Source organism: Ustilaginoidea virens, chromosome 2 (genome assembly GCF_000687475.1).
Source record: "Ustilaginoidea virens chromosome 2, complete sequence".
NCBI lineage: Eukaryota > Fungi > Ascomycota > Sordariomycetes > Hypocreales > Clavicipitaceae > Ustilaginoidea > Ustilaginoidea virens.
In genome coordinates this window covers 23,368-39,179 of record NC_057317.1, presented here as the reverse complement: position 1 = coordinate 39,179, position 15,812 = coordinate 23,368, and the positions used below count along the sequence as shown (strand labels likewise).

Genomic DNA, 15,812 nt, shown 5'->3' with positions numbered 1-15,812 from the left:
GCTGTCCTTTCCCCGCCAAGGCTATGTCATGTAAATTGTCAATTGATTCCAATAAGTGCTAACATGACTTAGCCAGCACCAGATCGAACATTCGTGCTATCATTTTCAATTACATAGCAAGTTATTAGGGTAAACGACAGGTATCCGGATTCGCAGATTTTAGCAGTTGCGTCTGACGGGCAATTAAGCCATCACCAGCGATGAGGGTACCCCTTGCCCAGAAACAATGATCACCAATCACGCCAACACTCGTCAGAAGCTCCGGAGCCTTTCACTCAGTTCCTAGTAGCTGCAGATATCAATCGTCGCAGGTGAAGTCGCTTTGCCCCAGTTCCAGCCGGGATTCAAGTTGGACACATGTCGGAGGTTGTTCCTGGCCCAGAACTGGTAATCGGCGTTGCGGAAGTCGCTTACCGAGTTGGGCGGGCATGTGTCTTTGAAGGTGTTTGTGTGCCAGTCCTGATGGACAGAGTGATGCCACTTGCCAAAGTAGAACTTGCCATGGTCGCGGTTCTTTTGCTGGAAGTTTTGCCAGTCGCCAAAACTGTTTTCACATAGTGGTTAGCCACTAGCCACTAGCAACGGCGTCATCCAAGAGCCTCCGCGTGAAACGGCCTGAAAACGTACCCATCAAAGGTGTCGTTGATGTCGCCCCATCCAATCTGCTTATGATTGCCGTCCTGCTCCATCTTGACAGTGTCGCGCACCCAGGAGTCACCGCCGTTGTTTCTGAAGCTAACGACAATGCCCTCCCAGTCGCTCTTGTGACCCGTGTCCTTCTTGAAGTACACATAATAGATGATCTTCCAGTTGTTGCCGCAATTCTTGACGGCCCAGTAGGTAGGGATGGTTCCAAAGGGCTCACCCGGTACATTGCCATAAAAGGTGTTGATGCCTTGCCAGCGAGGCTGGGCGGGACAGCCACTAGACAGCTTCCCGATGTTGCAAAGGTCAGCATCAACGCCGTTGGTTTGGTGGCCCCAGCCGTCCTCGGCAGCGGATGGCATGCACGTTCCGGAGGCCATGTACCACATTGGAGCGGCAGCCTCGGCGGCGGCCAAGCCGTTGTTGTTGGTGAAGGCGCTGCCTGGCACGGGGTTGTTGGCCAAGACGGCGGGGACTCCAAGTAGGACGGCCGAAGTGATGAGGCAATTGATGGACTTCATTGTTGTTGCAAGTACTTGGGATGGCAGAGGTAGAATGCTGGTCGAGGGTTGCTGATGTGGGATGGAGGGAAAAAGCATGGAGGGGATCGCTTTGTTTTATACATGCGAGAACTGATGGATAATACGCTCTTGAAGGAACAATGTCTGCCTCCTCGTAAAGAGTGGATTTCGCTTCCGATGTGATGTGATGTGATTTGGTCTAAGAGAGGGTCAACTTTCAATTGGTGGACATTTCTTTTCTTTCTATTAGTAGAATATTGCAGCATCGTATGCCACGACGGTTCCACTGCACACGATCACGAATTCGGAAGTGTCAGCAAATAGCCCCAGCGTAAGCTTACGGAAGCGCCTGTCAACGCTTGTTCAGCTTGGCATTACAGACAGCCCCAGGCCACGACTCACGAGCACGGTTGTGTAGTGAAGTCGCTGGTAGCCTCTCACGTAGTCTACGAGGCATAGACGCTTGAATACATACGTTTCTACATTATCAGCCACGATTGAAACTGGACTTAACTTTATTTAATTCAATATCATCCCCCTCGTCCAGCTGAAGAACCTGCGGTGCCCCACCAAAATGTCGTGAATGTTTCCCGGCGTCGCTTAAACCCGGCTACCGACAAACATCTGGGGCAAGCACCAGGCCAGGGTATTGAAGTTGACCACTTGTGAGACGTCTTCAGCCCCGCAACCGGTCTCTCGGTCCCTCGGTCCAGGGTTCCAAAAAATCAGCCGCAACCTCGGACCTTGCTCCCAAACGAAGACTTTCAAATATCAGTCTCACCTTTCTTAGACCCAGCCGAGAGTCCGCGACGACGCTTATAAGCAGCCATCAGGTCGTCAACTTTTAGTGCCCACAAGACTGGGGCTGCGCCAAGCCTTAAAGCGGCCCGATATTCCGCGTAGCCCAGGTAATCAGGGTATCCATTTTCCGGACTCCGTGCCCACTGTTAAAAGGAAGAAAATAAGCAGCGCACACTTGTGATCTCACCTGATCGCCTATTATCGCGAGGCAGCACACTCCTCGCGTACATCACTACGAGCTGTCACAACCGGCAATAGTAGTAGTCACTCTTGTAAGTGAGGATATGTCGAGGGCTATGTTCATAGGCTCTATTTGATGCCCTGTTTGAGCAGCCTTTGTGCCCTCTGTTGCGCGCTGTTTGACTAGCCGAGCTGTGTGCTAACAGGCTCTATGAGTCATGTAGCAGCCTCACATACTAGGCACAGCGCCGGATATATAGATAGGCATTTCTCCCCTCTTCTAGATAGCTTAGATAGCATCATTGTCCTGCTGCATTTCACAGGATAAATAGTAGTAACAGGATAGTATATATGGGCAGAACATAGTGCACGATTCATCTATATGTAGGGCCAGTGTCACCGGGCTGGCTTCTTCTCATCGGAATCGCTGCAGTGAAGCACGCTGTAATTGGCTGCGCCGCACCCCCACACAAAGGGCACATCGCCAGCTTCATTTTCCTCCTCAGTTGGCATCTTCTAGTCTATCCAATCTTTCTACTATGACCTTGCACTACTTGCGGACCTAATTCATGACCTTGGCATTCCTTGGTCGTTCTAACATCAAATATGCGACAGATCTCGCTTGCATCTATAGCTATTAGTCTATACAGTCGTGCGTACGGCATTTACCTGCCGACTGTCTTTCAAGCCATCTGATTTGGATATTCTTTTAATTTCCACGAGGCGGCTTTTGCCAACTCTCCAGCCCCGGAAAGTAGCCGCGGACTAGGGCAAGTCTTTCCATCCATCTGCATGGGGGGGTCTAGCACCGGGCAGGGCACACATCGCTTCCCTTGATCAATCAGGGCAGCACCCAAGACAGCAAGATTTTTCACCCGGCACTCGGGCTTTTCCTCTCCGGATTATCTCCCTGAGGTGCTTAATAGGACTATATAGCGATATTTAACACCCCTAGCGTTTTTATTATGCATCCCTTTGGCTGTGTTATGGTGCGGCTTTTGTATCAGACCCACTCTTTGCTAAATACCTACTAGGTATCTTTTTAGCAACCGGCCTAGTCACCAAACCTTTATCACTAAAATCCTTATACTAGGAATTCTGGCATTTCTTACTGCCTTTATTACTGCTAAATTGATAGCCCAATATAGTGGGAATAGCCTTATAGCGCTATATGCCGGGCCCTATAGATGCGATAAGTGCGATATAGCTTTTTGTAAATCTGGAAATTGCCGGTACTCATATTATTATACTATTTCCTAGCCTGCTGTTATACCCTTTAATTTACGGTTTTCTATTGGCTTAAACCCTGGTCCGTTGCAAAAGCTGCACCTGAACACAGTCAAAGGGATAAAATGTGCAACAGACCGGCTCGAGGCAATTCGTGCGCTTCTCTGGCAGCACCTTGCCCCCTCACCAACAGGGTTAGGGTTCAAATGCGGTCATGGAAAATGCTCATGCCTCTAAATAGTACCATTGGTGCTACCTTCCCATTGTCCAACATTTTGTCGACAACCACAGGGGCGCTTTCCCCACCAGAGCTCAGAAGGATTGCGGAGATGGTTCATAAACATCTCCACGTCCTCTGCGATTCGCGGACCTGAAGGGGAGGACGCAGGTGATTGTGGCAGAGATTGCGCTACATTTGTTATTGATTGAGGTAAGGTACCTGCAGGGAGGTAGGTGAGCATAATAGATAATAGCGAGACATAGCAGCTAAACCGGAGTAATATTTAACGCCCCTGGCCCCCTTCGTTTTCACTGTGCCTTTGACACTGACAGGCGTGCCGTGCCGTCTGAAAGACTTGCAACAGCGTGCTTGCCACGGGATGCAAATGTTTCCGTCATCTGCCGCCCTTTGCCAGCTCCACCACGGTCGCCAGCACCGCAATCGCCAAGCCGCACCGCATCGCGGAAGTTTACATCTCTTTTTCCTTGGTGGAACTGCTAAAATGTTTATCAGAGCGTTTCTGAAAAAAAAAAAAATTCTCTTGCAATAAAGTAAACCCATTTCAATTTAGAAGTCTTTTCACTCGGCCCAGACCGTCAAGCTCTGCGACTGTCTCAGGTCGCTGGTATGAGGCATAACCGCTTTGCCACCCCGCACCAGGGTAAAACAAAAACGCAACTCTGACCTCACAACAGCCGAAAACCCTATCCTCTCCACCGAAACGACACCGGCATTTCCTCAAGATCGATGCGACCCTCGCTGGTTTTTTTCTCGCCACTATCTCCGTGTTGTGGAGGTCGTCCAGCGCGCCATCACATTGATTGCCATGTCCATATCCATTTTAATCAGAAGTTATCTCCGCCTCTCTGCTTCATGACGTCCCAGTCAAATGTTGTGTCCGACGATACCCGTTGCCCACGTGGCAGTTGGAAAGGGTCAACGGGGCCAATGGACCGCCGTCAATGACATAGTAACATCGAAACTCTGAGGCAAAGCGTCGGCCCGATAACTCCAACTTCTACCATGAAGGCCAATGTATGGCCAGGTTCAAGAAAATCTTCTCTGTTTTGGGGATTAACGTCGAATAGCCCACTATCCTCTGTCCGCCATCAACTCATACCCCGATTATAATGGTCGATGCCCAAGGACCGCATCTTTGCCTAGCTCTCCTCGGCTCATCCGCCCTCTTCCCTTTCTCCTTCCCGTATTGCCATCTCCCTCCTTGTATTTAAATACATGTCCTATCCCCTCTGTATTGACTCGTTCTCAGTTTTGCACAAGTCCTTCCTGAGAGCCGCACACATTGAGTATTTGCTACCAAAGCAAAACATCCCCTTGGGCTAGTCTCTTGATTGCGTCAATAGGCACGAAGACAACAATCCAGCATGCAGTTCTCGGAAGAGAAGCTCGTTGAAGGTATCAATGGCGCTAATGCCGAAAATGAAAGAAAGGAAATAGCTTCACTCGCCAAGGAAAAGGTTACTTTCATGGCTTGTTCTCAAGGTGCCATTGCCAGTATTGGTGGCCTCATTTTCGGATATGTTAGGTATGTCTCGATTGACCTATCGGATACGGAGCGATTGTTAATCTCTATTTAGTGGTCAGATTTCTGGCTTCTTCCTCATGGATGACTTTGCCAGGCGATTTGGTGAGCCTCAGCCCGACGGTGCACACATCTTCAGCGCAGCGCGTCAAGGAACCATAGTTGGTATGCTCAGTGTCGGTGCCGCGGTTGGCTCGCTCATCGCTGGTAAGCTGGCTGATAAAATTGGACGACGAAAGAGTATATCTGCAGCTGCCCTTTTCGCCTGCATTGGAACTACGATTGAAATTTCTTCTTCAAACCAATGGATTCAGTTCGCCATGGGACGCTTCGTGAGCGGTGCCAGCATCGGAGCCCTCTCAGTCGTTGTCCCCATGTACCAGTCCGAATCTGCTCCCACCGTCATCCGTGCCGTGATTGTTTCTTCTTACCAGCTTTTCGTTACGCTGGGCATCTGGATGGCAGAAATGGTGAATTGGGGGACGCAAGGTCAAGAGAGCAGCGCTTCTTGGCGGACCACCAACGGTTTGTCGTTTGCGTGGGCTGTTCTTCTCGGAACCCTCATACTTTCCATGCCCGAGAGTCCCCGTTACGACTGCAACCGCGGGCAGGTTGAGCGCGCTCGTGAGACGATTGCAAAGCTATCCGGGCTTTCGGTGGATTCCCAACTAGTGACTCGCGAAATCGCCGATATCCAGGCAAACTTACACCAAGAGAGCCAAAGCTCAGCGGAATTCAGCTTCTCCGAAATCCTGACTGCGCCGCGCATTCTTTATCGTACTGTCCTTGGAATCGCCCTCCAGGCAGGACAGCAGCTAACCGGCGCGAATTTCTTCTTTTACTTTGGCACAGCCGTGTTTGCGGCCGCTGGTGTCAAAAACAGCTACACCACCATGATAATCCTAGGCTCCGTCAATATGGCAGGCACTTTGATTTCTCTATGGGTAACCAAGAGATTCGGTCGCCGCAGCGTGCTTATGATTGGCGCCGCTTTGATGACAATATGTTACTTGTAAGTCGAAGGACGAAGCGCGGGTAAGTCGGGGGCCCGGAATCAAGTGGCTTGCTAATATTGGAACAGCGTATTTTCCTTTGTCGGACAATTTGCCCTCGATCATAGCAACCCGACAAACACCCCCGCAGCTGGATCTGTCTTGGTTGCCTTCTCCTGCTTCGCCATTGGTGCGTTTGCTGTGAGCTGGGGTCCGTTGGTGTGGGCCGTCAACTCAGAGCTGTATCCCCTGCGCTATCGCAGTGTTTGCATGGGTTTGGCAACGGCCTCCAACTGGCTGTGGAATTTGTAAGTGTGCGACCGACAGTATGATCCGGAACTTGTGCTAACGCTGTACTTAGTTTGATCTCGTTCTTGTACGCTGCATCGTCGCTTTAAACCTGCCGTTTTTGAGCTATGACTGGCAAGACAATTACTGACTCTTGATAGCACCCGCTTTATCACGGATAAAATTGGCTACTTGTACGGCTTGGTCTTTGCGGGCTGCTGCTCTGCTCTCGTACTCATCGTGTTTTTTTTCGTCATCGAGTCCAAGGATCGCAGCCTCGAGGAGATTGACGCCATGTATGTGCATAAGGTCAATCCAATCCAATCTGGTCACTCAACCGGCCACTGGAACTGGGACGAGTACCGTCAAGGCATCGGGAAACGGAATGCGGCGCGCGCCGAGGCTCAGACTCGCTGAGCGTGGTGCATCAATGTCCATATTACCGCCAAACGATGTTTTTAATAAACGCCATGAGACGTGCAATGGTCAAGTAGTCGTGTCGCCGAACGAGCGTATAACTTTGCTTGAAGTGAAATATGCTCTGAAAACGCCAGAACTTCGAAGCATTTATTACCGGCGGCATATGCAGCCTTCACATGAGGTCAAGAATCTCTCTTTCTTAGTAGATGTAGTCATGTTCGCACATGCTTTTACGACTGAATGAGAAACTTGATATTTACATTTACTTAGTGGGGGCTTTACAACTAGCGGGTTTTCTCTTGTTTGGATTGCGATCATGGCCCAGTTAAATAAGACCTGATTCCTTTTACATAGATGCAGTTTCACATTTGTCTACTCAATTTATATAGGTTAAACTTCATAAAAAAGCGGAGGGATAAACAATAGCCAGCTTCTGTTGGAATTTCATAATGATAAGAAGGGATAAAAGGCCTTTCTTAAGATAAATATATGTTATTATAGATGCCTGCTGCGATAGACACCTAATTTTCTGTCCATGCATTTAAATCGCTATTTTTACTAATATACTTTCCCGAAAAATGTAGCTCAAGTCTCGCCATCAATTCTAGCCAGTTAGAGCCCAACCGAATAAATCACCTTACTAAAGGGGTTGGCGCGACGATGTAGATAGACGGGCAGGGCAGTTCACGTGCCCGGCAAATAACGACTGCGACCCAAAAACCATTAAACAACCACGGTTAAATATTTGCAGTCTGCAGAAGCCATACCTGCTCACATCCAACCACAACCTATAGCTCAAGCTAGCAAATTCGCTCTGGGAGGAAAGAGGAAGGATTTAATTGTTCATTGCTTACTACTCGGCGATGCGCCTAACAGGCAGTATCTAGACCCCTAGCTATTACACGAGCTAGTACTTGTTGCAGGGACAGGGGTGGAAATGAGGAACTATTCAATTGGTCTTTTCTTATCCCTCGGCGATACGCTCGACAGGCAGCGTCTAGAGATCTAACATTTTTACATAGAGATTATCGGGAAAAACGTCGGGTAATAACCTGTTCTTTCTTTTCATCAAACGATACTAGTAAGATGGATTCAAATTTTGACGACACGAGGCTCTTTGACTGCACAGATGCAGAACTTATCTAAGTAATCAAATCTCTTCCCACCTTACCCGACTTTTCAAACGTTGTACCATTATCTGCAAAGTATTTGGCCAAAGGGATTCAGGGGACGACCTCGAAGATGCTTTAAGCGCCCCAAAACTCTCTTCTCAGCTTGGTATCCGCGTTCCGCACACTCAGCGAGTTGTTCCCACTGATGGTGGCTTTTTCTAAATTATGGATCGGATTCCTGGCACAACATTGGATATGGTGTGGCCTAGGCTTGGTTGGATACGCAGCCTTCGACTGGCCTTTCAACTCCGTGGCGCTGTTCGCCCTCTTAGATCGGCTGTTTCAGACTCGCCTGGGTCACTGGCAATAGGCAAATGCAAATCGTATTTCCTTGAAGGCTCTTTTGGTTTACTAACCAGACCATCTCTTCACCAAGTAGATGCGTTTTTGAACTTTTGGGCTAATTTCATCTCTATCGGCCGGGAGGTCAAGAAGACGCCGGAAGAGCATGTGACCTGCCCGAGACCAATGTTTGCATACAGTCATCCATTCGTCTTTACACACCATGACTTGGCACGTCGTAATATTATATGTACTCGACCCTGACGGACAATGATGGATTATCGATTGGGATTCTGGAGGATTGTACTCCAGGTTCTTCGAGTATGCTGGCATGTATAACTTCATTCCGAGAGCGTGGAATAAGTTAGCTATATGGCGCTGGAAATTCTTGGCCTGGATTGTGGTTGGGTTCTACGATAAGAAATTGCAGTTTTTGAGAAGGATAAGATATAGATTTACACACTTCCCGCCGGCACATCGGTTCAATATGAAAGCCAGTGGATATGTTGCCGTGGCCGACAGGCCTGATACTGACAATGATTCCTGATGGACAAACCCACGAGGCGAAATAAGCGCTCACTATTCGAGCGCGGTGATGCCAGCGATTGCACAGATATTCGCAGCAACGAGGAATAAGACATTTGGATCCAAATCTAGCGACAAGCAGTTTCTGCCTAGTGGAGCGTCAAACAGAGTGTATGCACTCGGCGAGGGATGGCAACGTTATCGTTAACAAAGGGTCCCAGGATGCAAGCTTCCCGCAGCATTGTATAATAGCTGGAGGTTACCCAATGAAAAGTAAGGTCAAGTGTGAGAGTTACAACAGTAAAGAGGTACTGTAGTACGGCTCGAATTGAGGAATTAAATGACAACCATTGCACTCAACTTATGTATTAGCCCTTGTTTCCGGAACAAGGGCATGTATATCCGGTAAGATGGAAATTTGAGTACACCAGTTTCACTTCTAAAAGACCAGCTTTCGCCAAAGGTCTCCAAGCTTATGAAAGGAATTTAAGGGAGGGGGACCCAGGAGATCGAAAGAGTGCAACACCTGGTCGAACAGTTTGTGCTAAAAGCCGGCCCGAAACCCAGCCCGCCAATGTAGTAAGTACATTTACAGCCGATGGGCAGATTGCATGCGAGCCGGGGATATAGGCCCGGCCCCCTGGTTTGGTATATAACCTTTAAACCTTTTAGAAGCGTCACCGCCCCACACTTCTAAAAACCCCCGGCATACGATGCATCTAGATACCCCGCAGAAGAAAATCATTTGGCGCGAACTTAAAGAACCGCCCCCAGACTCAGACCCGGATGCACTCATGCATCAGACGCTAGTCTGTGAAAGAGAACGAATCATTGCGTGAATATTAGTATATACAGAAAGAGTGATCTTTTCACCTTATACTGCTGTATTTTGCAAATATTTTCATTGATTCTTTTACTACGTCGCTCTCTTCACCTCGCCTTGTATGTAACAAAGTAGGTTTTAGGTTTCGTTACTCAAAAATTTCGACTTGGTTCTTTAAGCTTATAACAGCAGGCTTAAAACCATGGCACTATCAGTGGAGAAATCCCCCCTTTTTTCCTCAATCAATTTGCCATCAGTTGTGGCACAGTCTCGGTAGATGTCGCGAGAGCAAAGGTGTTACTTATCCGCTAGCAGAAGACCGGGGAATATCTTCTTCCCAAGGGACAAAAGGACTTAGACGAGGACTTAAAGCAGAGTGCGACGCGAGAAACTTTCGAGGAGACTGGGATACCCGTTCAAATGCTCCCTATCGATATCAAGGCCATGGCTACCGTACCCTCTTCTATGAGGACCCCAAAGCCGTCACCGAACCCTTCGCTGTCATCTAGAGAGTTAATAAGGGTATTCTAAAGATAATATTCTAGCATGTTGCTAGCGCAGACAGCACAGCAGTTCGGGAGGAAGGCACGCAGGATGAAGCCGAGGATTTCGACACGGCCTAGGTAGGGCTTAGCGAGATTAAATATACCTTGAGTTTTGAAGACGACAAAAGCGTTGCTCATGAAGCAATTACTGCAGTTTGCCGGGGGGCAAGTAAGTACTATTAGTGGTGGAGTCCTAAGCTAAGAAAAGAAAGAAAGCTCTATCATATAAAAGTATGCATTCAAGGCATTTGGATTTTCCATTGGAGATCCCATCCTTTTATCTTCCCGCTTCACGCGAAGGTCATCGTACTTTACCTGCTGAGCCTTAAATATCACTAGCACAAGATCCCATCACCAATTCCCAGACACCAATTTCGCAATTCTGCAACTGTGAAGCGACGACCTTTTCCATCCGGCTCTCTGTGCGGAGCAAGTCCCACCCAACGACCCCATTGGCTAATGCCGCCCTGCTTTGTGAGCGAAACCAAATTTCGAACAAAGTTTCTTATTCGATATCAGAAAAGTGCAAAACATTCAAGCTTATATAGAAGATATCGGCACATCGTGGGAAATTCGGGATGAGAAGCATGTCAGCTTGCTAAAATGAGGGTCCGTCGTTGCTGCAATGTTCATTACTTGATAAACATCGAAGGCTGAAGAATCCTATTATTAGCGTTTCAGCTCAGTCTGTCTTCAATCACTGTCTCATAATATCCAAAAACTCAATGTCCATTTTCAGTGAAGACTTTGATTACCATTGTTGTTGAGAGTGCTTCCGGGGATATCCGTCCATAGTCAACTGTCTAATGTCTGTACCCATGCAATAGCCCACCACATCTACCAGCAGGCCCTTTCGAGGATTTACAATGCTTCTGTAAGAAAAGTGTTGATCAATGCAAGACTCCGCAAATACGCTCTCTTATATGCAGGCAATAGAAGCGACGCTTACCAGTCAATAGCCAACATTTAAAGGATGAAGAGTGAGCATATTTGTATCCCGTGAAATCCGACAGCTTTGATACGCCTTATGATGCTGCTTTCAGTTTTCATCTCTACTTCAGGAGAAACGGCGGTGTAGCCGGAAAGTGTTAGCGGTCTCTTCGGAAAGATTTCGTCAGGGCGTATACCAGGCAAAATAGTATAATGTACGAGCTCTGATTTTCCACTAAATCAGGAAGAATCTACATAAGTTGAGATTTCTGGAATCTGATGCTCCGCGAGGATCGTAGAGACACTGTTTGAGATGGCAGTATTGTGTAGTTCTGTGACTGGAGCCTTCCGGTCAAACTGAGAACTGTCATCTTCTATGGACCAGCCAAAGGTATCGAAGAAAATCCTCTGCATGTGGCTTGCAAGTCCGATTCCCAATGCCAAGTTGAGGAAAAAGCGTCAGATCGATCTGAAAAGTTTCTTGTGAGTAATGCACAAGCAAAAAGCGCATGTCCCAGAACTTGTTCTGCAAGTCATACTTGGTCCGAAGAATACTTGGCGGGTAAGTTGAGAACCGGTCGCAGAAAATGCTCGAGTTTGACAGTAGCTACGACTTTAGTGATGTCGTCGATGTCGATGCGGTGATTGATGCTGATGCTTTCAGGGCCTATACGCCGCTGAACGGACAAGCTCGATTGCAAAAAACGCGTCTTTGAGGTTTTTAGAAATCAAATCTCCGTAAAATCATTGTAAAATCCGTCATTTTAAATACCCTTGGCCATGTCGATGAGTGGGCAATGAAAACCAGCAATCTCTTAGTCGATATGCATGATGTTCGAAGGGCTTCCGAAGGGGTTGACTATTATATTTCCCCCATGTTCATCACCTAGGCCGAACGCTGTGGGGAGAAGTCTCACTGAACCTGTTCTTGGTTTAAGATGCCTTTTTGCTTGATTAAAAAGATGTTGCAGATGCGGACATTATTCCATTGATGCTGAAGGGTACTCTCCCAAAGGCATTAACTGACATGAACTGATGCTTAGAAGACTACGGATAATATTGGGATAAAATTCGGTGAATGGGGTTTCTTTATCCAGGCGTTGAAAGAAGAATCGATGTGCCTGGTCGGTTTCCCATTTCATGGTTCTCTGGTAAGCCCGAAATAGAACTGCTCGCTAATGAAAGAGGGGATGCTGACTAACTCGTCGCTGGGACAACACGATCACTGAACAATAACCCCGCTTCTAAACTTCATCGCCAAAGCTCAATTGCGCATCTCTTAAATAAAATTGCAATTATAATACTACTGCTCCCACTCACTCGATTCGTATAGTCGCACAGTCTCTATGAGCGATCTCGAAGACGCATCGCTAGATGCATTCATCTATCGCTGGCTTAACACGTTCACTAACCCATTATTGCAATACTGCCAAGCCGACACTCAAGGGCCGTTTTGCGATAAACGAAAACGGGATTTCCGTAAAATGCCGACACCTCAAAATTCTGCATCTACGCCGACTCGTGTGGGCTCACCTGCTAAAAGAGCGCGTATTGATGACGCGACTGATGACCCATCTGTCGACCAATATATCACTCATCTACCACGTGACAATCTATTCGACGCCGACAAGACGCCCAATGCTTCAGACCGAGGTAGAACTATTCCTGTGTATAATTTGCCTCCTCGACGAAATACACAAACTCTCAGCCAATCATCCTCCAATGTATCTTCGCACCGATCTCCATCACGAGCATCAAGCAACAGATCTGGAAGTCCTATCAAACAATCCACCCTCGAGCTTCTTAAAAAACCCGTTCGCTATACCACCATTAAAGACGATCTAATTGAGCAGCTTCCTCACGATGTCGTCTCTCTTTTTGACGAAATCAACAGTATCACTGTGCATAAAGAGAGGTTTCTCCCTAGCTCCCTTTATTCAGAGTTGGAAACGCTTCATCGTAAAGGTACGATCAGACGTGGTTGGTATTTTGAGGTCGGTGATGATGCAGACAAGAAAACACAGTACAAGGCTGAGTTCACTGCGCTGTGCGATCTCGAAGAAGCTGCCAAGACTGTTAGCGATCAGGAGGCTTGTGAAGCGACGTGGAACCTCGAGGTCCACGCTCCGCTGCTCAAGCTGGCTTTCAATGCTTTCCCCTCTATTCATCGACATCTTCTCACTTCAGCGCGCATCAGCAAACCTTTTCTGCCCGAAATACGGGTCGATACGCCGTATAATTACTCGCGTCCTAAGATGATAGATTTAGGCATTCGCATATGTCCACCGCCACACCTTTCAAAAATCATCCAGAAACAAATCATTGGCTTACCAGAGAGAGAACGCTGCCTCAATCAGACTGTCTATGGGCCAGTCAGACACGATCCTATTGCTATGGTCATTGAAACCAAGATCGCAAGAGGAGACTTGGATGAGGCGAGACTACAGTTGGGGATCTGGGTCGCATCATGGCATCAACGCATGAAGATGCTTATTGGAACATCCTTAGATAAGCCTTTGGTGACGCTGCCTTTGATTATCGTCATAGAGCACAAATGGCGCTTGCTGTTTGCCTGCGATAAGAAGGATCAAATAGTAAGCGAATTCCTTTTATCAACACTTGTTGACGTCAATATACTGGTAGAATTGTGCTAATATTAACTGACTATAGGTGATTCTCCAAGACTTGGAAATTGGGACCACAGATAATCTCATGGGACTCTACACTATTATAGCAACTTTGCGAGCAATAGGCGCATGGATGCAGAATACATATATGTCGTGGCTTGAAGACACGGTGAGGCATCTGAATTGTCAGTGAAATCTCTGAAGTTATTAAAAATCAATCACAAGTAGCTGCTGTTTTCAATATCCGCCACCTTCCATACCCTCCTCAAGTATTCTTGCTTAAAACGCGCCGCGTTTCGTCTTTTCCTTTAGATTCTTACTCCCATTTGGGGGCTCAAAACGGCACGCATTGTTTCTAATGACGTTAGTTGACTCTCTACCAGGGTCTTGGTTTACATTAGTGCAGATATGGTTACCGAGATGTCTACCAAGTCTCTAGCGTTGTAGCCAATTGCTTACTACTGTACAAAGGTTAAACTAAATCCCGTTGCGTTGTCTAATTTTCGTGTTATTCGGTCTACCGTAATTGTTGGTTTCACCAAGGGGTACCCAGTTGTACGTAGGGTTGCGCGCGTGGTATCAAGTACCGTGAGGTCACCGGTCAAAGGTATGATTACTTCTTTGATTATGACTGACTAACTCAGAGGAAAGAAAGGAAGCAAAAGAGTAATTACACGATGTGGCCTTTTTGTGCGTGCCGTAGTCACGTGCATCGGCGCGGTCGGGCCGGGCTGCCCGCGTGCCCTACCGGGCTCAGGGGCATAGGGGCAAAGGGGCAAAAGTGGCCAAAGTGGCCATATCGTGCGCAATGGGTGTGCGCGGCACATCCGTCGCAATGTGCCCAATTGGGCACCTTGCGATAGCGATTCCGATACTGGCAGCTTCTCTTTTTATAGAAGCAAATATCGGAATCGCTAGGATGTAAGGCGCACTTATAGAAAGAAAAGTGCGGCGCGGTCTCGGCAGGTTGTGCCGCCGATAACGCTATCGCGCCGCGCGGCCGGCTTATATAGGCTCATACCGTACAGCCGGTATGTTGAATATCGCAGCCAAAACAAAGGGGGAACAGTAAACGCAGTAAAAATAGCAAATGCAGCATTGAACATAAGGAAATCCACCCACTTGCCACATATAACATCACCAATACCTTCCAAATGCAGTCAGATATTGACCGGCCTCTTTACCTACCCTTCTATACGTATAACAGCCCTATTTTGGTCGACGAAGGTCTTAAGGGCTTTATTTGGCGTTCTTTTGGTCATTGCGTTGGCGAGATTATTATTCCCATTAATCTAACAGATCTTATATATCTCCCGGCGCTCGTATGACTATCGTAGGGCCATAATATCTATTATGAGCCTCTTTTCCTTAGTAGTGCCTAGCTTGATAAGGCATTTGTATAACGAAAATGAATCCGTATATACAACCGTAGGGATCTTCGGCAATCCCAGCCTGCTGGTAATCATATTGAGGGTCGTGCCTATCGTATATGCGATATCGACCCTTTGCACCATACTATATAGCTCCGAAGCGAGTGCGCTGCGCGTTACCCGCTTGCTCTTTGTAGAGCTGTAAGTAATGATGTTATTAGTCAGCTAGAAGGCGTTATTCGCAGTATCTGCCTTATTCCCTAGCATAATTATGTAACTAATCTAGGAGCTTAAATCTTTGTTATTGGCAAAGGATCCGTCAATAAATATAAAGATCTTAGCTGTGGTAAGGGCTAAATTGATATACCGTAAGCTATAACCCTGGTTATTTAGCTGCTATTGAAGGCGCTTGTTTAATCTAGTGATATCGTTAGGGTTAGGGTGCTGGTATTGTGCTGCAACAGATAGGTCAAAGGACGCCTCAGGTTAGCAGACCGTAGCCATATAAGTACCGCGAGCGCATTATTCGATATAATTACGCTAGGCTATAGGCGCATTCTTATCGATAGTGGCGATCTTTTGGCTTTAACCTTTCTGGCATAACGTTATTATGCTATTAGTAGTGGCCGTTAATATACATCCGTTGAATATTAAGGGCATGGTTGGCGATAGCTTTGTCTTAGGCTTGGCGTTGAAGCCTG

General features: G+C 47.4%; 3 protein-coding genes across 3 annotated transcripts; 2 read left to right on the top strand and 1 right to left on the bottom strand.

The window, feature by feature from the left end:
* Positions 1–282: 282 nt before the first annotated feature.
* Positions 283–1,166, bottom strand: UV8b_01772 (uncharacterized protein; the record flags this gene model as incomplete). The annotated part of the gene is made up of 2 exons (XM_043139270.1): positions 283–544; positions 628–1,166. 2 exons carry the CDS (start codon positions 1,164–1,166, stop codon positions 283–285), a joined length of 801 nt encoding a protein of 266 aa, XP_042995204.1.
* Positions 1,167–4,979: 3,813 nt separating this feature from the next.
* UV8b_01771 (uncharacterized protein) lies at positions 4,980–6,834 on the top strand (the record flags this gene model as incomplete). Its single annotated transcript, XM_043139269.1, has 5 exons — positions 4,980–5,140; positions 5,193–6,149; positions 6,219–6,437; positions 6,491–6,505; positions 6,579–6,834. 5 exons carry the CDS (start codon positions 4,980–4,982, stop codon positions 6,832–6,834), a joined length of 1,608 nt encoding a protein of 535 aa, XP_042995203.1.
* A 5,626-nt stretch (positions 6,835–12,460) lies between these two features.
* On the top strand, positions 12,461–13,934 carry UV8b_01770 (uncharacterized protein; the record flags this gene model as incomplete). Its single annotated transcript, XM_043139268.1, has 2 exons — positions 12,461–13,708; positions 13,785–13,934. 2 exons carry the CDS (start codon positions 12,461–12,463, stop codon positions 13,932–13,934), a joined length of 1,398 nt encoding a protein of 465 aa, XP_042995202.1.
* Between the last annotated feature and the right edge of the window lie 1,878 nt (positions 13,935–15,812).